This window comes from Paramacrobiotus metropolitanus, unplaced genomic scaffold (assembly GCF_019649055.1).
Source record: "Paramacrobiotus metropolitanus isolate TYO unplaced genomic scaffold, Prichtersi_v1.0 Parri_scaffold0000013, whole genome shotgun sequence".
Taxonomy (NCBI): domain Eukaryota; kingdom Metazoa; phylum Tardigrada; class Eutardigrada; order Parachela; family Macrobiotidae; genus Paramacrobiotus; species Paramacrobiotus metropolitanus.
In genome coordinates this window covers 155,290-181,539 of record NW_026570233.1, presented here as the reverse complement: position 1 = coordinate 181,539, position 26,250 = coordinate 155,290, and the positions used below count along the sequence as shown (strand labels likewise).

At 42.6% G+C, this 26,250-nt stretch overlaps 2 protein-coding genes and 1 long non-coding RNA gene across 3 annotated transcripts; 1 reads left to right on the top strand and 2 right to left on the bottom strand.

Annotated features, from left to right (window-relative positions):
- The first annotated feature begins 7,604 nt into the window (after window positions 1-7,604).
- Window positions 7,605-8,652, top strand: LOC129584415 (cystatin-A1-like). Its single transcript, XM_055476574.1, has 4 exons — window positions 7,605-7,759; window positions 7,838-7,970; window positions 8,045-8,149; window positions 8,304-8,652. The coding sequence occupies exons 1-4, from the start codon at window positions 7,743-7,745 to the stop codon at window positions 8,421-8,423; spliced, it is 375 nt and encodes a 124-aa protein (XP_055332549.1). The 5' UTR covers window positions 7,605-7,742; the 3' UTR covers window positions 8,424-8,652.
- A 2,482-nt stretch (window positions 8,653-11,134) lies between these two features.
- LOC129584459 (uncharacterized) lies at window positions 11,135-11,689 on the bottom strand. The gene is made up of 3 exons (XR_008689895.1): window positions 11,581-11,689; window positions 11,318-11,386; window positions 11,135-11,174 (listed from the first exon to the last, which is right to left on the bottom strand). It is a non-coding gene; the product is annotated as an uncharacterized LOC129584459 (long non-coding RNA).
- Window positions 11,690-14,145: 2,456 nt separating this feature from the next.
- Window positions 14,146-19,168, bottom strand: LOC129584273 (uncharacterized). Its single transcript, XM_055476398.1, has 6 exons — window positions 18,493-19,168; window positions 16,944-17,500; window positions 16,435-16,841; window positions 16,240-16,333; window positions 15,300-15,703; window positions 14,146-14,664 (listed from the first exon to the last, which is right to left on the bottom strand). Exons 1-6 carry the CDS (start codon window positions 19,000-19,002, stop codon window positions 14,330-14,332), a joined length of 2,307 nt encoding a protein of 768 aa, XP_055332373.1. The 5' UTR covers window positions 19,003-19,168; the 3' UTR covers window positions 14,146-14,329.
- Window positions 19,169-26,250: the final 7,082 nt, after the last annotated feature.

The window sequence follows — 26,250 nt, the reverse complement described above, 5'->3', positions numbered from 1 at the left end:
CCTTTTCCAGAAATATTTGGCACCGTTGCGGCGTAAAGCAAAAACCATGGTCAACGATTCCGCCGTGTTCTCTAACTACACTTTTTGGCGTCCTCCACCAGCAATATGGAGTACCAAAGCCTGTCTCAATATATCCATTCTTCTAGCGGCATTTGTCGTGAATACCTTCGTCCTATCGTTATTTCTGCTGCGAAAACGCACCAAAACCGGCTTCACCATCTATCAAATCAACTTGTTATACGCTAACATCCTGTACATCATCTTCAACAACATCCTGGCCCTGATCACCGCCCTGTACCCTTTCTTCTGGCTGGGCCGCAAATGGTGCTACGTGTTCCTGTACGGCTCATGGACCATCAGCATGATGTTGTTCCAAGCGCATTTTCTCATTGCTGGCACTCGACTGTGGGCGATGATCAAGCCCATTGCGTACCGGCACAACAGTACCGTTAAAATCGCCGTGGAGGTGTGTGTGGGCAGTTTTGTCCTGGCGCATATTATCACCGCCCCGGGACTGATTATGGACGGCGTGTATTTTCAATCGGCCGCGGCAAAAGGTCAGTGTATTTTTGATGGACATATACCGGCCTTGAAGACTTGGGAGGCGGTGGTGCAGATTTGGGGATTGTTCCTTTTCTACTCATCACTTACCGTCTATCCGTATATTTGCTATAAGCGACAGAAGCAGAAAACCATTGGTCAGACCGAACCCATCAAGTCCAAGACAACCAAAGTTGATCCATCAACACAGGATGAAGTTGCCGGTAAATACTCTGTATATCATGAACTCCAAAAAAATTTTAAAAGAAGATCTAAAGCTTGATAATTGTTCACAAAATGTGTTGTTTTTTGCAGGAGTGTTAAATGGAAACAATGTACTCGTGCAGTATCTCGATACTTCTACGCAGGCCACAACCCGTATGCAACAGTACGAAAGCAAACCACGCGCATTTCGTGGTCAAGGATTTTTAGTGCTCTCCCTGCTAACGCTGAGCCTGCTCATCTTCTGGACACCGGGTGGCATCTACACCACAATGCTGCGAATTGATTTCCAGTTCTTCAACCCCACAATCCTGACGGTGACTATTACGATTAAGAACATGCAGATGATCGTGGATCCGCTGATATTTCTTATGGTCATTCCGGAGCTGAAGGAAGCAGCTACCGAAATCTTGCTGTACTGCAAAAGCATCGTGATGAAATGCAGTGCCCATTAAAATAATATCGAATAGTGCTTTCTTATTGTTTGTAGTTAAAATTAGTACTGCTTCAATACACAGACAAATTGCGCAAAGTTGTTCTTACAGAGAGTGCCCCTGTATGAGCGATACGTTCATTCTGCGTTGTACAGAGCAATACTTTGGCCAAACCTTAAACCAGAAGTAATTTTCCGTAATCATAAACAGTTTTATTATTTTCAAAGCTTGGAACTGTGAACTAGATTAATAGACAGGTGGATGAACAGCAAGAGAGCAGATAAAAATTTAATCAGAAAATGAATGAATAAACAGCATCATACGTCATAAAGCAAGTAATCATAGCAGTTTTAACATTTTTGCAATGAAAACAATAAAAATATTTTTGGCAAGAAGTAATTGAAAAATCTCGTACTGGCAATGATCTTTGAATAATACCGAGCAAGAGATCTCCGCTGAAGGTTTTCGCAGCTACTACAAGTATATCTGCACTCCGTTAAAAAAAAGAGCTGCACAATCTAACTCTGCAGCTTCTTAATTCGAGGTACGTGTATAATGCTATTTAACGCTGTAGGCGTTAAATACCGTTAACGCCGGGCGAGTTTCGTTTGTCCCTGGCAACGTAGCAGCTTCATCCAGTGATGACGCTAACAATTTAGTAGAAGAAAGCATAGTTCTTTGATTGAACATTTAGTAATTAGTTCGCCAATTTTTTCGCCAAAAAATGGCTCCTAAACCCCGGTCCGTCGCGCCTGTCGCACCCAGAAAACGCCGGAGGGGGATTGTTAAAAAGACAACAGAGCAACAATCACCAGACTCCATCGATTTGGTTGCTCTTCAGCATACAGTTTCTCAATTGCAAACGCAATTGGCTGCTTTAACAGTTCAACAACCCCAATTTCCCGTCCCACCTGGATCTTCACCTTCAGTCACTACTCCCGCGCTGATTGACCTTTCCATTCCGGAGCCCAGTACGTCATTTAAACCGCCATCCAATCTATGTTTACCCACACTTGATAATCCTACGTTAAAATTACTGTCCGATCGTCATGGGTTCATTAATTTGCATAAACTACTACCGGTTAACAGAGGCGTAGAATCAGTTTCCGATCAGCCTATGTATGTGCCTGATAATGACGGTAAATTAATTCCCACCACCACTGTGCCTAATCGCCGGAAGATTGACACTTTCAACTCCTGGCTAGACGCATTTTTGTTATTTGCTCGTTACCGGGTTTATTATCATCCTAGTCTGGCACTTGCGCTGTTCGCATACATTGACATTATTCGTGGCTTATCAGTATCTCGTCCTCTGTTAATCTGGCTTGAATATGATCGACGGTTTCGCGACAAGATGAGCAACCGTGACATTTCTGATAATGCTTGGTTCGTTGAAGATTCGTCTGTCATTGCTGAGGTCATGCGTACCATCCCACTGAGCTACACGGGTCCTCTTTTCCAAAAAGACGTCCGCTCGCCACCGCCTCTGGTTTCAGCGAAGCCGCCCTTTGGCTGTTATTTGTGCCGCAGCTCTGAGCATTACGCTAATGTATGCCCGCAGCGTCGTAACCCGTCTGATGTATCCGCTCCCGCACAGCGTTCCCCTACCGCTCCCATCACCCAGCCACGTGACCTCGGTACCGCACACCGTTCGAATCAGCCCTTTCGTCCACCCCGCGTTGCAGTCTGCCGGGATTACAACGCGGGGCGATGCTCCAACCCGTGCCCCGGTCGTCGATTGCACATCTGTGATGAATGCTTCGACGCAACCCACACCCGACCTTTCCACTCTTCCTCGACCGCGTCTACCAACCAATCCTTTCACTCCACTACAGCCCTATAAATTCCTTGGCTATCTACGTGAGTACCCCAATCGTGGCGTTGTATATCAGTTTATAACAGGTTTGCTGTATGGTTTTTCCATTGGATACACTGGCCCAAGTTTAGCTCGTCATACTGCCAACGCGCTCACTGCTCGACAGTACCCGGAAATAGTGCGTCGTTACATTGCCAAAGAGATTGAATTGAAGCACACTTTGGGACCTTTCACATCTCCTCCTTTTAAATTTTTCGTCACTTCATCTTTAGGAGTAAGACCGAAGAAGACCGGAGGAGCACGCTTGATTATGGACCTTTCTCGGCCTTTCGGCACCTCTGTGAACGATTACATTTGCAAGAAAACATACACTATGCGGTTCTGTTCTGTCGATGACGCAATTCGTATTATCATCAAGTTAGGTGCCGGTGCCATCATGGCCAAAATGGACCTGAAACATGCCTTTCGCCTCATACCTGTCAGACACCAAGACTGGCACCTTCTCGGGTATTGTTTTGACGACCGATATTACTTTGATGTCGTATTACCCTTCGGCTGCCGCTCTTCGCCCGCAATTTTTGACAGAATGGCCTGTTTTTTGGAATGGATTATTCAAAATGTATGTCATTTTCGGAATGTCCTGCACTATATGGATGATTTCTTTTTCGCGGGTCCATGCGGTTCCATCCTTTGTCAGTTAGCCATTGAGCTTATGGCGTTGTTGTGTTTGGATCTGGGCATCCCGCTAGCGCCCGATAAGACTGAAGGGCCCTCAGCGAAATTAACTTTTCTCGGCGTCGTCCTGGACTCAGTCGATCAAACTATTTCGCTTCCGCCAGGAAAACTTCAAGATTTAATCGATGAGTTCACAGTGTTCTCAACTAGGCAGTTTGCTTCAAAGCGTGACCTTCTGAGTCTTATTGGCAAGCTTAGTTTTGCTACGAAATATATTCCGGCGGGTCGGATCTTCTTAAGACGAATGATCGATTGTGCCAATTCAGTCCGCTTGCTACATCAGTCAGTTAATCTGAACTCCGAATTTCGCGCCGATTTAGAGTGGTGGATTAAGTTTTTGCCTCTATGGAACGGCACTGCTTCTTTTGTTGAGCCAGACTGGACAGACGCAGACAGTCTGAGTTTGTATACGGATGCGTCTCACGTCGGCTGCGGCGGATGTTTTGGTAACCGATGGTTTCATTTAATTTGGCCACCTGAACTTATGAATCTGCATCCGCATATCACTTGGTTAGAGATGCTGCTAATTCTTTGCGCATGCAGACTATGGGCTACACACTGGCACCGCAAGCGAATTACATTCTTCTGTGACAATCAGGCCGTAGCAGCAGTTTGGAGCAAGTTCTCTTCTAAGCATCCCGGGGTCATGGCACTAATCAGAGCATTACATTTCGAGGCTGCACGGTATAATTTTCATCTACGCATCTTATACATACCTGGGAAGAGTAATGCCACAGCAGACGCGTTGTCCCGTGACAATATTGAGCGGTTTTTTGAACTCTTACCGACGGCAAATCGGCTTCGAGATGACCCTCCGTTTGATGTCGCCGAATTCTTCGACATTCTTGCTACTCCACCCAAATGTCGTAATCGTCGGTCAAAGTATCCCTTTGTCTCTTATTGACTCTTAATGATGTTCTGTTGTCCACTGTTATTAACATTTTGTGTTTTTTGCAGAAAACGCTCGCGTACTAAATGCTCATAATGCGCCATTTCGCCCAGTTATCCGAACTTTATTGCAAGCGCATTTGTCATCTGCCAGCCAAAAAGTGTATCGGGTCGCTCTCCGAACTTTCCAATCATTCTGTAACCGTAACGGTTTTCCTTTCGTGCCCACGGATTCTGAAACCATCTTAAATTTTGCTGCACAACTTTTCTTGGATAAATTAACTGTAGCCACAGCGCGAGTGTACGTTTCGGCCATTACAACATATAGCACTCTTAATGGCTATCCGGATCCTATTCCGGACAAACGCCGCCTGGCGCTGCTTTTTTCTGGATGGTCCAGAATCCGTGGGTCACCTCCCATCAGGCGTGCCGGACTAACAGTAGCAAATCTGCGTTCTTTGTTTCACTATATTCAATCACTTCCGTACTGCATGTTTGATCGCATCATGTTGCAAGCTGCCACGATGATGGCTTTTTATGGATTTATGCGTGTGTCTGAATATTGTGCTCCTACTCAATCCCGATCAGCTACCCACAGTCTTCGTGGTTCAGATATTTCGTGTGATTTTTCCTGTCTTCAGATCACACTGCGGAAAAGCAAAACATCTCAGCATGCTCCCGTTGTTATATCTATTCCTCCTCTATCTGATATCACGTGCCCCGTTACTGCTGTTTCTCGCTATCGAGCGCTTCGGGATACCCGTTTTGATTCTTCATCTCCATTCTTTTGTTTTTCAGACGGAAAATATTTAACTCGTCAATATATATCCGATTTGCTACATAGTTGCTTCGGTCCCACAATGTCAACCCATTCGTTTCGGATTGGTGCAGCTTCAACCGCGGCTAACGTCGGTTTAACATATGTGGACGTTCAAAAGATGGGACGGTGGACCAGTAATGTCGTTAACAGATACATTCATAAGTCTTCCGCTCCATATTGTCACTTGTACAACCGTTTATTGTCATGAAATATTAATACTCTCTTTCCCGTTCGGTTGCGTTTTCTCGTTCCGGTTGGGCCGCGCGGCGTCGCTTTGGGGGTGTTCGGCGCGGCTTGTCTCAACGGAAGTCGGTGACCAGCGGCGCCGTTCAGTTGCGACCGTTTGGACATCGCCGGCTTTCGAGCACTTGCCCCGACATCCACAAAGCGGCAACTTAATTAAACGAGTCCGAAAGCGTTAATGCTATTTAACGCTGTAGGCGTTAAATACCGTTAACGCCGGGCGAGTTTCGTTTGTCCCTGGCAACGTAGCAGCTTCATCCAGTGATGACGCTAACAATTTAGTAGAAGAAAGCATAGTTCTTTGATTGAACATTTAGTAATTAGTTCGCCAATTTTTTCGCCAAAACCCGCCCGCCCACCCGGAACTATCCAGTATCATTCATGTCTTGTTATGGTTTCTACGATGTTCTTTTTCATGCCTACAACGTTCTGTTGTGTTCAGAAATTCAATAAAGGGGTGTTCGGCGCGGCTTGTCTCAACGGAAGTCGGTGACCAGCGGCGCCGTTCAGTTGCGACCGTTTGGACATCGCCGGCTTTCGAGCACTTGCCCCGACATCCACAAAGCGGCAACTTAATTAAACGAGTCCGAAAGCGTTAACATGTGTTTACACTCAGTTAATTTCCAGCATACTTTAACGATCAAATCACATCCATGCCAAATAAAAACAAATGGCATGAAAAAATGAAATTAACACGGAATATATCATTCATTGTCTTAAAATGAAAACCTTTTTATTAAATGCCTAGATGGATCGCAACGGAAATGCTATAAATACCGTTATAGCAATGACATTAATTTTTAATAGTAATCTAGAGCTCATGGGAAATTGCGCTTTGTACGTTTTCTCAGCGATCTTACGGCATTTTTATGATATACCCGTACACAACAAAATCGGTGCAAAACTGTAAAAGGTTTTTCGAGACTTTTGATATTTTCTTCAAGACTTTTGATTTTGTTTCTATATTCATGGCTATTCTGTGTTATATATAAATTATTTAATTTTCGCCATTTCTACCTGTTTTGTTTTATTTTGCTGATATTCAGTGAACACAACCGCATACCAGCGACAACTAGAGATACAACTGCGCACTCATATGAGTAACTGGAGTCAAAGGTCAGCATCGGCTAGGCAAGTAAAAATAAACATTAATTATCCGTTCTTCTGAAAAGAAACCAATGTTAGCGTCAGAGTGGTTTTAACGCAGAGTCTAATTTATTTAACGCAAATAAATTACAGGAAAATGCTAGTAAAATGTTATTAATGCACGTTGGAAATGTTGGTAGGAAATAGGATATAGCGCGATCACCGCAAAATGGCAAAATGTGTGAGGTTTACGGTAACAGATTTACAAATTCTTTAGACTGGTGGAAAAAGTATTCGCCTGTGAGTTGTAATAACGCATTCATGTACATAACATTTATTTTGCCTAACTTCAGCAATTTTGTCATAACTAGCGCAAACCTTAAACACAAGTGGTGAAACTAAAATTTCTTTGAAATTCGATTGCTTCAATATTATTGAAAAAATGATGGATATGTATGCAGTATGCGCATTCAAGAATTATGTGGGCTTTGTTATTGTCGTCCGACCACAACTTTACCACATATATAGCACGGCATAATAATTAAAATCAAAAACAAACGGATCTATACAGAATTTCACAGAAACACAGTATCAGAAATACAGATAATGCTGGTCACCGTTGCTATTGCAGCAAAATATCTAGCATCATGTACACTCCAGATTTTACGACACTTCGCATTTATCTCGCTCGATGTATATTAAAATTTGCTGGCAAAGCTGTCTGTTCCAGTATTTTTTCCTGTGTGGCGTTTTTTTATTGCGTTAAGATGCTCCTCGAGATTTAAGCACACAACGCAATGCACGTGATCCGCCAAGCGACTTGTGTTTAACGTATAAAACACTTGCAAGCATACGTGCGAATTGTAGCGGTGTGGTTTCTTGGATTTTATTTGCAGTACAGTATTATCCCTTATCACACACTAGCACCGCCAGGCTCCGACACATTTTTTATTTCAGAATGGCGTCAACCAATTGGTAACCAAGTTAGAAGTAGCGGTAGGATGTTCCTTGACGCTAATTTCTGTTAAATATGCCGGCTATATTTTATTTTAGGCTGTTTATTGGAGTGGCATTATGCGCATGGGCTGTAGTAGAATGCCAGATCGGTGGCATGGGCGGAGGAATGGTGGGAGGAATGGGCCAGCCTAGGCCGGCGGATGACGATGTTAAAAGAGTGGTACAAGCGGTAAGCACAATAACAACCGACCGCTGAAGCATCCATAATTTCCGAATTGCGATTACAGTGGCTTATCTCCATAGGTTCAAGGTCAGATCGCTTCCCGCGCTGGATTATCTGCCAATGCTCAACTGGTACCAGTGTCTTACACCGTTCAGGTGGTTGCCGGTCTCAACTACTTTGTCAAGGTATTCCATCTTGTGGCAATTTTTAACGTTAACTACAGTGTACAGTATAAACTATTCTTTGATCTCTGAGAATTTTCAAAAGGTTAAACCTTAGTAAACGTTTATTAGTAATAAACATTTTTTTGGTTTTCTGTTAAGACTAAATTCTTTACAGATACGAACCGGACAGACCCAATACCTTCACGCGCGAATTTACAAAGATCTGCAGCAACATCACTCTCTAGCAGGTGTTAGAACCGGACAAACATCTAGCAGTCCGATTGAATATTTCTAATCGATTCTCCGCGGTACCAGTTTCTGTTTTTCGATTGATAATAGCCGAGAATCGGTTCATTATATCTTTGAACTTTATTTATTGCAGTTTTTGTTAGTTGCGTACAAATTTGTGAACTTTCTATGACTTAGACTTTCTACGCTTGCTGTTTCCATTAATTTGCTCACATGCACGAACTTAACGAAAAACCATAGAACGACATTAAAAAAACCACAATATATTAAATAAATTGCCAGTAACTGCATCTGCCTAATAGATACTTTGAAGTATACAATTAGGCTTTGGCAGTGCATATGATTTGGGTAGGTTATGCATATGCGTCGTATATCTCTCGCTTAAATGCTTGCAAGCGCAGCGCTATGAAGTATTTTTAGGTATTAAACACATCAGCCTCGCTTGTATTTGCTTCAAATGCTAAACTATTTAATTACTACAGCATTTCGACAAAGGTGGTCATGTAGCAAAAGTTGATTTTGTCCTATCAACTTGAACACGTATCTTTATTAAACGAGTCTTTATTAACAAAACTTGACTTTTGCCAACTAGCAGCTGCGAATTTACCAGCAGCTTAATATATTCTTAATGGCTCTCTGGATTCCTGGTAAACTGGAGTGATAAATCAGAGGATTCAGCACACAACTTCCGTATTGCAAGCACACCACCACAGCAAAAATTGTGTCGTTCCAGTAGTCTGTGAAGTCCACAATCAAGTAGTAGACCATCGCCGGAATAAAGCACACCAATACACACAGCGCCAAAAGCGCGAATAACCTGTAAATCTTTCCCTCGTTGCTACCGGTGTTCTCAGCGTCAGGACGGGTCAGAAGTTGACTGTCTCTTTTCTTTGACATATCTAAACAAGTAGCACCCTGTTTTTGTAAAATGTTATTTCGAAAATTTCTACGAAAGAAAATTAAATTTTGCAAGCCGCATCAAAATTACCTGGACGTATCTTCCTGATGGTAGAATGTCTTCTGAATGAACGCTGACAAAGCTGATAGAATATCAACACATAGCTGCACAACACAAATATCGGTGGCATATCATAGGCAAAATTTCCATGATCAAAGAATACACTCGCTGTGCCCCAAAATTAATCGAACACGGTAGTGTCATGGGATTATAGAAAACAGAATCCATGATAATATATGGAGCGACTAGAGCAAACAGTAACAACCACATTAGAGCGCAAGCCGCGCATGTGGTCTTTACCGATCGAACCCTCCGGTAAAAAACCGGGGCAAACAATGACAGCAGCCTGTCAATGCTGATTAGCATCACTGCGTAGCCGGTGCCGGTCAAAAGGTGCTTATCGATAAAATTATAGTATGGACAGTACGCCGCACAGGACCAAGGAGACAAGGTAAACCACACAAAACCCGGCATACTGAAGACGGCCAAGCCAAGATCACATAAGGAGACATTTAGTAAATAATACGTAAAGGGATTTCGCACTGCCGGGTCCCGTATGAACGCCGAAATGAATAAAAGGTTGTAAGCAATCGTGCCGACACAGATAGCTGAAACCACCGTTACAAAGCCGTATGGAATGGAATCCGGATCGGTTGACGTAGAATTTGAGAAGAAAGACGTGTGATTTATAATTGTTTCTAGCATCTTAATGACGAGACTTTATCTGACTGGTTCTGCACACGTATGCTGACTCTAAGGAATTTGCCAACCAAGAAAGTACAGCACAAACTGCTGATAAAATTACCAAGACAGTTGTATTGTACTCGAGTTATTTTAGGCTCAAAAGTCAAAATAAATGCTTCGACACTTTTGGAAAATTTCTGCAGTGCAGGTCACGTTCAGCAAATACGATACACGCGGCATTTCATGCCGGTTCCGGGAACAAATCGATTTAAATGCACGTATACTCTACTATTAGGAATGCAAGAGAAAGCGCTTACTGGAATGCGTGTTTAAAGGACACTTTCGATTGCTCGGCGTCTCTTTCAGCTTATGTAATGTGATCTGGTCTGGAAACTCGAATTTTAGCAATCTATCATTGTTTGGTAGCTCGTATTTACACTTGTATGGGGGCATGAGTGGCACCTGTTCCTGCACAAAACCAATTAAACCAAGGTAAACCTTGGCAACCGCATCCGTTTTACGCCCAGATCGTAAAAGTTCAATGCAGTACAACAGCTCTGCACTGTGTTACTTCAAACACAATCCGTCATAGCCTCTAAATCCGGTGCAGTAAATAATTCATCATCAAACGTCATAGAAGTAGATGATTTGGGTATTTTAAAACTAATGCGGCGCTTACGGTGAAATCACTGGAGAAACGCAAAAAATGTTAAATCCTTCTATGAATCAGCAACAGATTCAGCAGCTGTCAAGCTTGGGCAGCTGTTTTTATCGTTCGGTAATGTGATGTGACCCGGAAAATACGTAAATAAGTCCACAGTGTCACTAAGCAGATTGACAGCAATAATTTAACGGAGAAACCAACCAATGATAAACAGCTGCAATCTTTTCGTTGCTTTCTAAATTTTTGTTGCTCCGGTTTCATTGTCTTCTTAGGAATTCTCTTGCTAGAATCAGTACCGACGCAATCAAAGCAAACGTCTGCAAAGGACACACCGCTTAAACTTGAGAGTTAGAGCTAAATTATGGCTTAACTTATGCACCGGTAGGTACCTTGACCATAAGCGATCCGGTAATGTTGAGATCTCCAGAAAATCCTAGCCTCAGTTTGTGGTGCTTTTCTAGCATTCCTATCAGCCGATCGATTTCGGAGTTCTATAGTATCGAAAACAAACGTTTCTTCATTTCCGGTATGCTCACGAGGTGGATGACACTAACAGAGAAACTGCTTCTTTGGTTCAATACAGTGATATTTCTGTGTTTGCGAAGCAGTGGCACTAAATTTGAGACGGCCTTACTTCATGTTTCAAAATCAAACGTCTGTTGATCTGAATGGATTTATATAGCAACATCTTAGTTTCGGATTCCTGTAATTAGGAACATTCTTTATGAGGTAACAAAAATAAATAAAAATGTTCCGTGATTTTCTCTCCTTTAAACGGATGAAAATACATCTTGTAACAGTAACTGATGAAATTGCCAATTCTAGTTAGAACTGTTGCTGTTATACAGACATTTAAAAGGGGAAGTCTGTGTTTATAAATTATTTTATGGATCTCACCAACAAGTCCAACTTCACAATCGGATAGCAGAAAATAATAAGCAGAAACCCGTTCACGGCCCCGCCGGCTAACAGCGTATATTTGGGCTGGACAGACAGAATGTTGGATGTATAAGCGTTGATCAGCATGAGAGCAGCATCGAATAAATAAGCAGTAGTCACAACAAATCGCAATGATGTGCTGATGTTGTCAGACAGGTTCAGCAATACGTCACGGAATTGTAACAATGCCGCTAGTTTTACGCTGAGCGTCGAAACGTTGTTAGACAAGTGTAAGGAACACAGCTGATGATTATACTTTTCTTGACCTTTCTTCAGAACATGGCACAAAACAATGACTAAGGACTGAATGACAATGGAGTAAGCAAACGATGTCAAGCCTAATGCGAGCCATACAAGATAGAATTTCCATCGCACCAGACTGATGCCCATTGTTTCGAATGTTGGACTTGTAGCATTGGTTAATTCTAAAAGACTGTAATGGACATCATCCATACCTAGCCATGTAAAAAAGTCCCACAAAACAAACCCCATAATAACCGTGATGATAACAGCAAATGCTCGTTTCACAGTAAATCGAATACCATGCTCCGGTTGCGCTTCCAAAAGCTGGAAATCCAGAACCGCATTCACGCTGGTCTCTATGCTGTGCATATGCTTTTTCCCAGCAAGTAACGCTATAATTAACAGGCAGCTACGTGCCGGTTGTAAGAGTAAAAAAGCGGTGCGTAGCACATCACCCAGTTCCAGATCTTTACCTTGCAGCTCCTTTAGCGTAACACCCATCGAGATCATGTAGAAGGTGGTAATTACAGAGGAACTGCAGAAAACGACAATCTGCAGTAGTCGGAACACACAACCATGCAGCGGGTTCTGTTGCTCTGACTGTGAGATTCCCAAGAAGCGTAGTAAACAACGGACTAGTATCTTTAACTCCAAAACTGTTGGGTTCTCGCCACCATTTTCTCTTCCTGGTACGGTCTCCACGCGATTGGCAAAAAAAGTCAGAGAAAGTTTATTGCTTCCGTTCATCCTTAATTTTGTTTCTGGCATTCTGCTCCGCTAAATGCCTGATTTATCTATCGTACGAGTAGAGTTGTACAAAGCCACGCACAGTCACTGAATAAAGTAACCTTCGTGAAAGGTTTCCCAGCTGTAAATGCAAGGACCGATTGAAACTTTGTAATTTAAGCGTTTGTAGGCTGGGAACAGGGTTCCCGGTCCAATGTATCCTGAAGTATCGGTTTATTCACTTTGCCTTTAGATAACCTGCAGCTCAATTGTATTCCTGTGTGGGGCAATCCCTTGGTGATTGTCAGTGATATTGTGCAAAGGGGCCAGACTTCGATGAGTTAAAGCACCACATTCGCATTTCGCCGGTTATCAAACATGCTCAACATTTCTGCTGTTTCTGCAGTTAATTTGCAGCAAGGATTACTATGGATGACATGACTGGTAGATTACGCAGTCTAATTAACCTATCTGATGGTATGGTTACATCCCTATTCTCCGTCGCGTAAATTTTAAAGCGCATTTATTTCGTTGAACTTAATATTTTTGTGTCAGATCCCGTCCAGATGGCCTGAAGCAGGCTAGCAACAAAACGCTCCCCGTCTCCAATACAAATTACATTTAAGTGCTTATTCCGTGTATGTGTCATCATAAGCAACATTCTTTACGGCTACTTACCAGGGGACATTTTTCCCCCTCCAAATTCAAAAAATTCTCGTGTTTTGTAAAATGGTAGTGTACTATTGCACTATGCTTTAAAAATATTTTCAGCTGCCATCGTCAAGGGGGCGTGGCCAGACAAACAATTAAAAGTTTGCTTACTATCACATACTGTGTAATGCAGTGCAGTACAAGTTATTCGTAATTATTATGTTAACTTCTTCCTGCAGCACCGTGGACTTGTGCAGCTGTCCGCTGTCGTGAAATGATGTAAAAGAAGCCCACGTGCGTCGGCTCGTGCCTGTGCACATTTTTGAAAATTTGTTATGAAGCACAGCACATATCTGTTTAGTAGCAGAAAAAAGTTTTTTGCACAAATTATTGTTTACAGCACAAATCGATGAAAAATTTTCGAAAATGTGTACTCAGGCAGCAATGGCGCGAGCCGTCTTTTTTACATCATTTCACGACAGCGGACAGCTGCAAAAGTCCACGGTGCTGCAGGAAAAAGTTAACATAATAATTACGAATAACTTGTACTGCACTGCATTTCACAGTACTATGTGACAGTATGCAAACTTTTAATTGTTGTCTGGCCACACCACCTTGACGATGGCAGCTAAAAATATTTTTTTAAGCATACATTACCATTACGTACATTACCATTTTACAAAATATGAGAATTTTTTGAATTTGGAGGGGGAAAATGTGCCTTGGTTAGAAAAAGCATTTTATGCGATTTTAATCATTAAAACGTTTGAACAAATTATTAAAATATATCTTACATTTTACCCATATTTTGCATCGTATTATATATCTTGAGCAATAAACTGCCAGTTCGAGAGATAATTTCCAGTTAGAGATGCATAGCGCGGAGTTTTCTGTAAGCTTCGCTACAATTTTTTGTTCTCTTTGTCACTGCCTCCAGAAAAAGCGCATCTGTGCAAATTTGCAGTCATTGTGAAGAATCATTAATCATCATCACTGTGAATCATTTTTTGTGCTAGTGAAATGATACGACATGTAATTGTATAGTAGTTGTGTAACACAGCTGTTTTTTCAAAATTGGTCATAGATGTCAACTTATCACTCCTTCGTCTTCAATGCCACCGTTGGTTCCATACCCTGGATTCAGCTGCTCTTTGGACATCTCCAATATATCCAGTATAGCGGACCATCTTAGTTTCTCAGCGCCGATTCGCAATTTTTCCACTTTTAAGCGCTTTTCTTCTGTCTCCAGTTGCTTCAGCTTTCGTTGAGCCTCTGCGTGCAACTGCGCCTTGCTAATTATTTTGCTGTCTGCCATGTTGGGGTCACCATTGTTTCTTCTTTCCGCATGTCCAGTTACTACATCCGGAGCCGACACTGCGCTGGGTTCCAAATCGCACCAAATCGAATAAGGTCTCATGTCTCCTGTGTCAAAGTCTAAATTTCAGTTCCGCTCGCAAATTTGTCACTAGCACACTAAGCACAGTTTACGGTTCAGAAGATTCTCAACACGCGCTATCGGATCAACAGATGTGCAACACGTCACAGGGACGGTTGGTACTCGGTTAGCTGGAACGCACAGTAAAACATGCAAGTCAGCTAACAGATCGCAAGCCGCCGCTCTGTGACGCTTCATACCTGCTGATCTACGATCGTGTACGAGGACATTTGGGTGCTGTGAACATACCCTGCACGATTAGGCTGCGATGAACAGCTGGTTAGCCGTAGCTCGCAACGCTACTGTTATCACAGTCTGAATGCAAACGGCTATAAATTTAGCCGGCTGTTCATCGCAGCCTAATCGTGCAGGGTATGTTCACAGCACCCAAATGTCCTCGTATTGGGTGATCAGTTTCCTGAACTGTAATTATAAACTGCAAATGATCGGTTAGCAAGCGGAACTGAAGTATACCAAAGCAGTAAATTAAAATGAGAATAAAGCGTCATTAGATTTCCCTCGGGTTATCATATGAACGAGATCAAATTGTAAAAAGGTCATGTGGTGCCTTTTTCTTTGTATTTATAAAGCGCTTTCCTTGAAAGCTATCAAGTGTACGCACCTGCTCCTCGCTCACGAGGCACAAGGGATGCTAATACACAGTCATCTTGAATTCCACTCCCACTGGAACCATATGTCCGGTTCAGGAAATGTTCATACGACGTAACGAGCCGCCGGACCGTTTGATGGCTTTTAATTGTTTCCCCTGGTTTTTCTTCTTTTGGAAGTAACTGGGCAATGCATTCTTCCGTTTTTTCGGGTTTTTCTTCTTTTGGAAGCTTCTGGGCAATCCACTCTTCCGTTTTTCCTAATTTTTCTTGTGGAAGCAACTGAAGACTGCACTTTTTCGTTGTTTCGAGAACTTCCGCTGATGGGTGCGCCTGATTACTCCAGTCGTTTGTTTTTAAAAACAGTTGATCAGTCAGTTCGTCCTCGATCTTGGCTGAATCCAGCGTAACAGCCGTGCTAAAAACATGCGTATCTGTACATAAGTACATTCAGCACTATTGTCCGATCAGTCTTTGTTCTTGCAGCTAAGGTTAACACAGCGCATTATATTTTTATGTACAATACAGATTACAGAGTACACTCACATGATGTTGATATGCTACTGTACCGGTACGCATACTACAGCAAAAGGGAACCGGAACGTGAATTCAACAAAGCGAGGAGGCACTTAACTGAGTTGGTAGCGCATCCATCGCGAGTTAGAGCAACTACGTTTACTCAAAGTTTCAAAAAACTTGTAGATGTGTGTATTAACGAAACAGATTAAAAAGATTTACAGTAGTATCACAAAACAAACAGCTCCCCAAAACAAGAGAGCGAGTTGAGTTGGCTACCAAGTCCTTAAGGTTGATTCAGCTGTGATTAATGTGATAACACAATTGGCGCCCACTGCATTTACTGACTATAGTAGCTGGTTACAGTACAAAGAATAAACCCTTTACAATGGTATTCTACTACCAAAATCGAATGTCCCCACAGAATGACCAGCCTACCAAGGAGCGACGCCAAAATCCCAGCTACTTTTCAGCCCGTCCACAAGTGTTGGAAAGTTTCGTCGAGCGAAAAGCGCTTTACTGTGTGGTGTTGCTGGAAAGGAAAGAATCAAATTTACCCGATTCACGATTAACAGATCAGTGTATCGTGATGCGAAGAACTGCGTAAAGCGTATAAATACATTCTGATCCTACCATCTGCTATCCACAAGAACAGATGTCTTCCCTTGTTATCTTTCATACAAAACGGCCATGATGTAGGATTGTCCGAACGATCCGTGTGGGCTCTCGGGTAGATTCCAACATCCTCTTTGCTGTTTCTTTTACTAAGTGTAAGAAACATTACATACTCGCTTTTACACGCCCGAAGCGCATTCTCCAGAATGACCTGAGCTGCGTTTTCTGGAGTAGCCGTATGGTTGCAAATACGCTTGACTGGACAGTTCGGCAGGTACTTTAGGTTGGCCGCTTCTTTTACCAAATCATATTCCTCTTGCGACAGAGTTTTCACCGCGTCCGGTGGACACCAAAATACGTTGATTCGACGTGCGTACGATCTATACCCGATGTCAACCTTATTCCGGCACGAGATTAAACCGAACCTGCATCATTCAAACAGATTGTGGTGAAACATTCTCTAAAGAAATTCGTAATAAAGCAAATAAGTGCAAGACAATTTATTGCCTGTCTCGTGAAATACATACCGGTTTCCTTCGGAAAATATCGTGGTTTCGGAATCGTTAGCTGTGGCTGAATCCAAATTTACCAGCTTATGCACTACCGAATTAAGAAAGAAGAAATCGTTTTTAAAATGATCCGAGAATGTTATGGTGGTGGGGCGCGCTTGGGAATCTTCCGCTATAATGACCGTCCATGAGTACCATGGGAATTTTCCTTCCAGCTCCTGTCCGATCCGCTTGGCCAGTCCATGATTAGCGCTACTGGGTACGCCAAGAAACAAATTCAGTCGCAGATGACCTTCGATTAGCTCCTGCAGGGTAGACGGTGTGGAAGTCGCAGCGAAAGGGTGGCGGAAGATCTTGGACTGCGCGTGTACCCGGTGGTCAGTGAGAGCCTTAGCGATTTCCGAGATCTTCTGTGTCATCTCTTCTTTCTCGCGGCAAATATCATCAAGTACGGATTGTGGCGGAAGTCGTTGTGCATTCTCTGGGTCGACAACCGTGAGTGACAGGTACGTTAGTCGACAATAGATGGCCGTGAAAGCGCACAGCATGATGTAACCGGAACAGGGTTCATAACGCTAAAAATACAAAAGCTCCTCGTAAAATACTTTTAACCAACTATGAACTTATTTATTTTCAGCTTACTGTGATGGTGAGATATATTATATTATAACCGCAGAACTCGCAAAAAAATGATGTATTTAAGTGTGAACCCGCATATAAAGCAGATTGTACATGTGAGACTGCAGCGCAACATTGCTGTTCAGAAAAAAACCGGTTTCATGAGTTTTTTAAATAGAGGACCCTGACGATTTTGCTTGCGCCTTTGCATCCATACGAGGAGGATTACTTATAGTTGAGTCGGTAGCGCATAGCTGCTGCGAGTTACTAGTAACAACACCATTTCCGTAAACTGTTGACGTAACTGCCAACCGTGGATGGTTGCACAAACCAAAAGCTGCGGTTGGTAAGTAAGGATTGCAACCCCCACGGCTGACTGTTGCTCAGTTGTTGGAAATGCAGCCATCCACGGTTGACTATTACGTCAATAGCTTACAGAAATGGTGTTCAGTTTACCGTAACTCGCAGCAGCTACGCGCTACCACTACCGACTTAACTATAATCAAGAACTTACTATAGGTAGAGGACTGGGAAGCGAGTCGCTTCAAGCGACTCTGCAACGGTCGACTACGTCATCACTGTCGCATACAGAATGCACTGGTGTGCTATTGCTTACCATAGGCCCACAGATTTTATTGTCCCTTTTTAAAGATATTCTCAGTTCCTTTCTCCTCTAAAGCTTTCTGATATTTTAACAGATCATATTGAATTTAGAAACCCAAACATGAGGGGCTAGAAATAGAAGAGAAAAGAAATATGCTGAGAAAACTGACAAAAACCGTAAAAAACACGCATCTGTCACCATGGCAGCCGCCCTCCCGTGTATGCGAGAGCGATGACGTCAAACGGTAGGTTACCAGTCCTCCTCACACTATAGTAAGTACTTGCTATAATCCTCCTCGTAGTCATCCTACGTCAATTGTTTAACGATGTAAAAAATAACACTAACCGGAAAATCGAATGCTTCTATAATGTCGCGCAGGAGATTTCCTTGCAAAGGATTGTGGGGTATGATTGCGGCATGGAGTTGTGCCAGTAAAACACCGGGACAGTTAGCGGCGCAGGCATCAAGAAATTCCTTTCGCCGAAATGACGCGTGTCCGTCTTTACTCTGCAGGTGTTGCCGCATTTTCTCCCGCAGAATGTTTACTTGCTGGTCGAATTTCTCAAATTTGACACAAGTGCGTAACTCCGCTGCTTCGCTTTTTATTTGGTTTTCCAGCTGGGCCACTGCTTGATCCATGGCTTTCTGCACTTTTAGTAAAATAAAGTTATGGTTTCTGGCGAAGAACATTTCGATCAAGGCTTCTTGTTCTTTTCGGGAAAAATTCTCTTCGTTGGCGATCATGGCGGTAATTATTTTTAATGTCTTTGCAGATACCAACGTCAGCAGGGGTCGTTTAATCACACTTGCAAAAACTACAGCCGAGCCGACTGCCGAAGCCGTGAGTATCACCATTTCAGTGATCAGAGCAGACTTTATTACTTAAAACCGTGCCCAATGTACCCAATGTAAAGTGGATTGCTTGGCAGAATTAAATTTTTTAAACGTGACTGATTAATTAAAATTTTTAAACGTGACGTAAGCAATATATAATCATATATTGCGTAGCGATTATCCTGTGGTCGAAGCTAAATCTGTGAAATATGCGGTATGAAACAGGGTGTATTGTAGCAGCTATGCATGTTTCACAGTTTCCTCGGGGCTCAACACGTGCAAGTACGATATAAAAAGATGGATTACAGTATGGAAAGGTATTAACGATATGATAATTATGAATTCCAACATAGTGCATACCATAGTTTTGCAACAGCTTTGATGGGAACCGGTTTAAAACAATGGAAGCAAAAGCGTTTGACGTGCAAGATTACCGCGAAACCGTGGCCCTGCCTACTGAATTAACTGAATTGTCCCGCTCAACCTAACCGGAAGCGGAAATAAACTACGCTATAGTACACCATTTTGGCACTAGAGTCAAAAGCCTTTGTCAAGCACAATGCACAGTACGGAAAAACAGGAAAAAGGAATTTTCGGGATATAATTAGCTGCTGGTGATTTTTTTGTGGAAATTCCGAACTATTTATACAGAACACACTGAATATTCCTGGTTAAACAGAATTTCTATTAAATGCACGTACATGCTTATGAAGAAACGTACAATAATAACTGCCAAGAAACGTTCACTTCAATAATCGCTTTCTACACGAGTATAAAGCGCTTCCAGCAACTTGACAGGCGAACAATAGCCTACCGCGGATCAGGTTATTAAATGCGCACTGTAACCGGCTTATAACAAATATTTCAGCGTCAGATTTTCAAAGAGGTGTTTTATCATTGGATAAAGTTGGCGCTTTGCAGTACGGAACCGCAAACGCTGTTACTCTGCACAACAGCAAGTGTACAACTATACAAATTATAAGCATCTACGATACGTGATCGGTGATACCACTGATAAAGTATGCCTTATACAATACACGCTGCTACCGGGAGAGAGGAATCAAACCATGGTAAGCATGGTACTTAAAGCGGTATGCAACCGGAAACACGACACCTGCCTAAAGTTACATTTTATCTTCCGGGAGTCGCATTTTTCCGACAGCAAAAGATCGTGTTCCAAATAAAAGCATGGAGTATAAGCCATCAGAATCTGTAGCAAACAAACAACAGGATACAATCAGATTTCATGCTCTGACGTATCTCACAGACTGGTACATAGGCAGTAAACTTGAAAAAGTTAAAGTTAACGCACTGAAAACCGTCAATCTTCTACATCTGTTAACGAAATTTAAAGCATTCCGTAAACCCCCACACTTATTTACATTTTATCAAGAATTTTGGTCCAGCACTAGTGAATGTCTGTCAACGGAAAACATACCGATAGTACGGAGATGCAGCTTTTACCAAGAACATTTATCCTGCTTGGAAAACCATTTACTGGGCGCCAAAACTGTTTTTTCAGACTATTTGTCGTAACCATTCGTATCATTCAGATACTATTTATTTGTGGCGGGCTGTCGATCGGTATGATATTCTTCGCCGGCTACGTTCGGCAATCCTATCGGAATCGTACATCAGGCTACGCAGTAATGCGCGCAGTCCAGTACATCCAAGACTTCGTTACGCCACTGCGAGCACCGCTCATTATCATGGGATTTCTAATCGGTCAACGTCATTTCAAAAGTCTCAGCCTGGCACTCCAAAATATCCTGGACACTAAACCAAAGCGACAAGCCATACGCGCCACTGCAAAGGTCACGCTAGTCCTACCATTGGTGACAGCGGTTGTGTTCGTGGCCTGGGATTTCATTTCTTGGTTTAAGCCAGGCGAGAATTTCACGGTAGACAATTTTATCGCGCAAATGATGGTTGACAGTGGGGCACTGTCGCGTATCGGCGTGGTGATGATTCGTTGGAAATTTTATCTGATGTGGTGCGGCCTGGGCTTGACACCGTGTTTGTACGCCTTCGTCATACAATCTGCATTTTTCTTCTATTGCTGCATTCTGGAAAAAGGGACTGAAGAATATTATAAGCGTTTGCAAGCACTGGAACAGTTATTACAAGGCGAGGAAAAAGTATCGACAATAATTAAGCGATTGAACGACGTCGTATGTTTTCGACGACAAGTCCACGCCCTTTCCGAGGCGGTGAACAACACTTTTACATGGGCTGCGGGAGCGGCGTTTTTGATCGATGTAACTGCCATGCTTTTTAACACAGCCATGGTGCAGATTTTGACGCCCGACCCCAACTACGTCGATCTAGCTGGGGTGTCCGTCTATGGAGTGCTGATGATAGCTTACAACTACCCGCTACTGGATCTACGCCACAAGGTTATTGAAATGATGACAGCAGTCTCACGCTCAGTGTCCATGCTAAGCGCTGGTTCTTACAGGAAACGAAATTCAGCAAGTTTATTTGCGTCATTTTTGACAAATGTGTACGGTGCAAAGATACTTCCAAGGTATGTTGTATTACAAAGGCTTAAATGTGAATGCTGAACACTTCTAACGCTTTTGGATATGCTTAGTTTACTGGCCAGTGCTGTTTAGGTTATCGAAATACGGATGCACCTGGATGCACTTGTGCTAAGTCACAACCAGTTGAAATTTGATATCCTCGCTGGTGGCATATTCCACATTAACGGAATAGCAATTTTAAAGGTACTACAGTGGTACATCTAATAATATGATTCAGCTACAAAAGGTTAATGCTCTACGTCTCCTGTGCAAACCGTAACAGCGCGTGGGGATACTGGAGCAGCTGCTGACCGGAAACGCGAACAAGTCCGTGAACACGAATGCGTTGGCCGCCTCTGATCGCTCCAGCCCCACAAGCAACCCCTTTATTTTCAACCCGTTTATTTGGGTTGTGTACAAGCAAAATAAACAGAAAGAGAGCAATAGGTGCGCAGCGGGCGAGAGAACAAAATAAGCGACGTTGTGAACAAGAACTGAGCTAGCGTAAAATGAGAATTCATGAAGCGAGTATGCGAACACTGTGCCACAAGAACAGTTCGAACGAGCGTGTGCCAAACGCTACAACACAGCATGCGGCCGCCGCTGAGCAGTCAAAGCGTGCGAATGGCATCCGGTCTGAACAATGGGCCGACAGCGAAGGCGAGGCAGGCACCGCCGACGTAGCGTTACCCTCAATTAATGCGTTGATTGGCAGAAAAAAATCGTACAATGAGTGTACATTATGAAGTACCAATGCTTGGAGCCTGGATTATTCTTGTCAGTGGACGGAGTTTCACGACATTATATAGCCCAGTTGCTGCCTTCCCACCTTTTCAATGTGGCGTTGTAATGATGCGTATCCGTACTTTATTAATGGTGGAGGTCAATTACATTTGGGTAACCGTTGCGCGTCGGGTAATGGAGAGACGCGTAAAAAATTAGCCATGACTCAGCAAAAACCCAATCGTCCAATCGTAAGTCGAGTACGCTTCCGTGCCAAGAAAGAAATTGAACACCGCAGCGGAACTGAAAAACTCATTTTTAATGCTGTAATGTGGTAAATGTGGTATTACGTCAAAAAAGTTAATTATGAATTTTGGAGTGTGAATCTGGGTCGCTGGATGCACTTTTAGTTCAAACAAACAAAAATTTTGTCGATCTGTGCAGGAGAGGCGCGAGTTACTCGTAGTTTGGGTAACGGTTGCGCTTCGACGTCGAAGCGCAACGCTTACGCGGACAAGTAAGCTAAAAACCCATCCCAGATTTTGTGATCACGAATCAGAATGCTTACTTGCTTACGCGCTGTTACGTCACGTTTTTTACGCGTTTCCCCGTTACCCGACGCGCAACGGTTACCCAAATGTAATCGACCTCCACCAATGGCATAGGTCAATTGCTCTGTGTAAGCCTTACGCGACGCGCAAGCGGCAGTCGGGTAAAAAAACATGACGTCACGGCGCGTAAGCAGGTAAACGATTTGATTGGTGAACGAGAATTCTGGGATGGGTTTTCAGTTTACCCGTCCGTGTAACCGTTGCGCTTCGACGTCGAAGCGCAACCGTTACCCAAACTACGAGTAACTCGCAGCTCTCCTGCACAGATCAACAAAAGTTTTGTTTGTTTGAACCAAAAGTGCATCCAGCGACCCAGATTCACACTTCTAAACTCAGAATAAACATTTTTTGGACGTAGTACCACACTAACGTATCAAAAATAAATTTTTCAGTTCCACTTCAAATTTTCAGTTGTTCAATTTCTTTCTTGACACAGAGGCGTACTCGACTTACGATTGGACGATAATTTTTTCGCTGAGTCATGGATAGATTTTTACGCGTTCCTCCTTTACCCGACGCGCATCGGTTACCCAAATGCAATTGACCTATACCAATGGTATAGGTCAATTGCATTTGGGTAATACTGATATATATATATATATATATATATATATATATATATATATATATATATATATATATATATTTGGTTATATATATTTGGTATGTAGTATATAGCATATACGGTAGTAGCAGCGTGGTATCTGTAAACTCCTAAGAATCGCTAATCTACTCTAGGGTGAATAATCTGCTTTTTGTAGGCGTGTACTCTCATCGCCAGTATCAGCGTCATCACCAACCAGATTGTCAGCAAAGAGCCACATTTCAGCAACAGTGCAGTGCAAAACTGTACACAACATGGTTGAATACCGCCGTAATTGTCTGTGAAATCTATATAGTGTGGACTGTGTGGTGAAGCATTAAATAGGACTGTTTTAAAATTGCCGGTGTCACAAAATTAACAAAATTAATGGTATTCCCGCGGACACCAAATTGAACACCGTAAGGCAGGCCCGTCTGAAAAGCAAGATTTTATTCAGTTTGCGATTAATATCATGATGTACAACTACAGTACCTTCCTAAATAACGAGCCCAAGAAAATGTTTTATGTTTAGGCTGTAATATAGTCTTAAATTCTTAAATCCTGATTTTGATGTGTAAACAGGAAACATCAAAGAAAAATCAGCCAAACAAGTGGAAATTAGTGGAAAAGTGGAAAAGACAGAATTAGTGGAAAAGACGTACACGCATATATCCTTTGCTAATTAGGATGCCGTAAAATTCGAAGGAGCCCATAAAAAGGTGGCCTCGTCAATGGATGGTATGGTACCGGTATTCCTTTTGCCAACACGCTAATGGAAACGATAAGAGCAAATGTCTGCAACAAAACATGAGTGCTTGCTTAAAATCAGTTTGATATCGTTTGACAGGAAAAGATACGACAGGATCAGGATTTGATTTTCATGAGATTAAGAGGCTCACCAGATATACTGCACATACTGATTAACCTTCACCTTATATACCTTCAAAACATACCTTCAACATTAATGACCACGTTATATAAAAAAATCCGCCTGCTTCCATCTGTAATTTCAGGTTCTGGCTGGCCAGTAGAAAGCTTTCCAGCAGATGCTTCAGTCTTTTGCCCTATCAACAAATTTGATGCTGTGGATGATTGCTTTTGGACCTCTAAACAACGTTTCCTAACGGTTGTTTATTTTAGGTTTTGTTTTGTTGTCTCCGTAGACCAAAGCGCCCAGCTCAAAGCCCTGCAGTAGTAAATAAATCTGCTATTTAAAGGAAAACTTACCTCTATTTCCGGAGTGGCGATCGCTTTCCGGAATAACAGCTGGCATACTTCAGTCTGGATTGTGTCATCCTGATGACATGTTCTGTGTTTTACAATAACAGTCCAACAGAACCTAATTTTAAAAATAATTATTGTCTTTACCCGGTGATGGATTTGCAAAAACGGGTATAGAAATGTCACCATTATTAATCCAAACATCACCGTTCCAGCTAGTTCAAAATAGTTGGACTCTGCCGACAGCACTTTTGCGCCTGCAGTTTGGGTTAACATGGCCACTGCCTCTACACAGTATGCCATTGCTGCGATCCACCCAAAGGTAGCATTGATCATTTCGGCTAATTCAAATAAGGTGTTAAACTGGAAAAGCATGTGTACTTTCTCACATAAATCTTCACCATATTGCAATCTGCTGCAGTTGTTTTAACAATTGCTCTTGACCTTTCCCAAGAACGAAACCACACAGGAAAAACAGCGTTTGGATAAACATGCAGTATACGACCGAGGGAAAGGTGAGTACACTATACAGTAAGAAGTATTTCCATCGCATCACCTTTATCCCGAGGACTTCCAATGTTGGGCTGGTGTTATTGAGAAGTATATCGAAATCCCATTGTAATTTGTTATCTGCTTTGCCCCATTCGCTAACACTTCATAAGCAATACAGGAAAACTAATCCGCAGAAAATGACCAAGGCACTGCAAAGTGCAAGCACCTTTCCGTGTGCGTATAATGGTTTGGCTGCCATCGCAGAGTGGGAAAAATAAAACACGACGCAGTGCCTCATCCAGTTTGGATATATGCTTTTCCGCTTTAGAGAACGCCAGAATTATAAGTGGGGGGCGCATTGGTTGAATAATGTCCTCCAGATAATACATGACCTCCCCGAACGCAGTCCGGTTGCCAGTGCGGACAAACTGTGTTAACAGCTCAGACGCGTACACACGGCTAATCACCAAAGAACTGCAGAAAAGAAGGAAACGCACGACACGATGGAACCATTCGCTTCCAGTGTTCCTTGACAAGATTAATCCGCACTTCTACGCCAAGAATCTTGTAAATTAACCTGGTAATCCATAAGATTCTTGGCGTTTTGGAAACTTCGTTATTCATCCTGTCCATCTTGTGAGCTGATGGCGGCAATGATGGCGGCACAGTGAACACGAGGTTTTAATTTCCGGAGCAAAAAAGTGCATTACAGCATTTATACAACCTGCGGTAATACAGTATTTACATTTTCCCATTTGTCCGTACACAGGGGGAGTTTTGTGTTGAGTAATGGCTTTGAAAGGAGCTTTACTTGCTCAACATTCCCACTGCGCTATAGCTATCTTACAGTTCCACATTAATCCCACCCTAGAGAAATAAGCAGATTACTTTGCAAAAAGTTGCACAGTACTGATGCGTAATACCCTCCTGAGACACTATTCAACGAGTTAGCAAAGCACGTATACCACCGGTATGCTTATCTTGTTAATTTTTACGACCATTCACTGAATTGCTGAGGCTGTTCTCATAGGAGCAACAAAAATTTGGTCATGTCTTGCTGCATAACGACACCGTCGACAATTTGTACTCCAGAGAAAATGAGCTCAACGGAATCTAA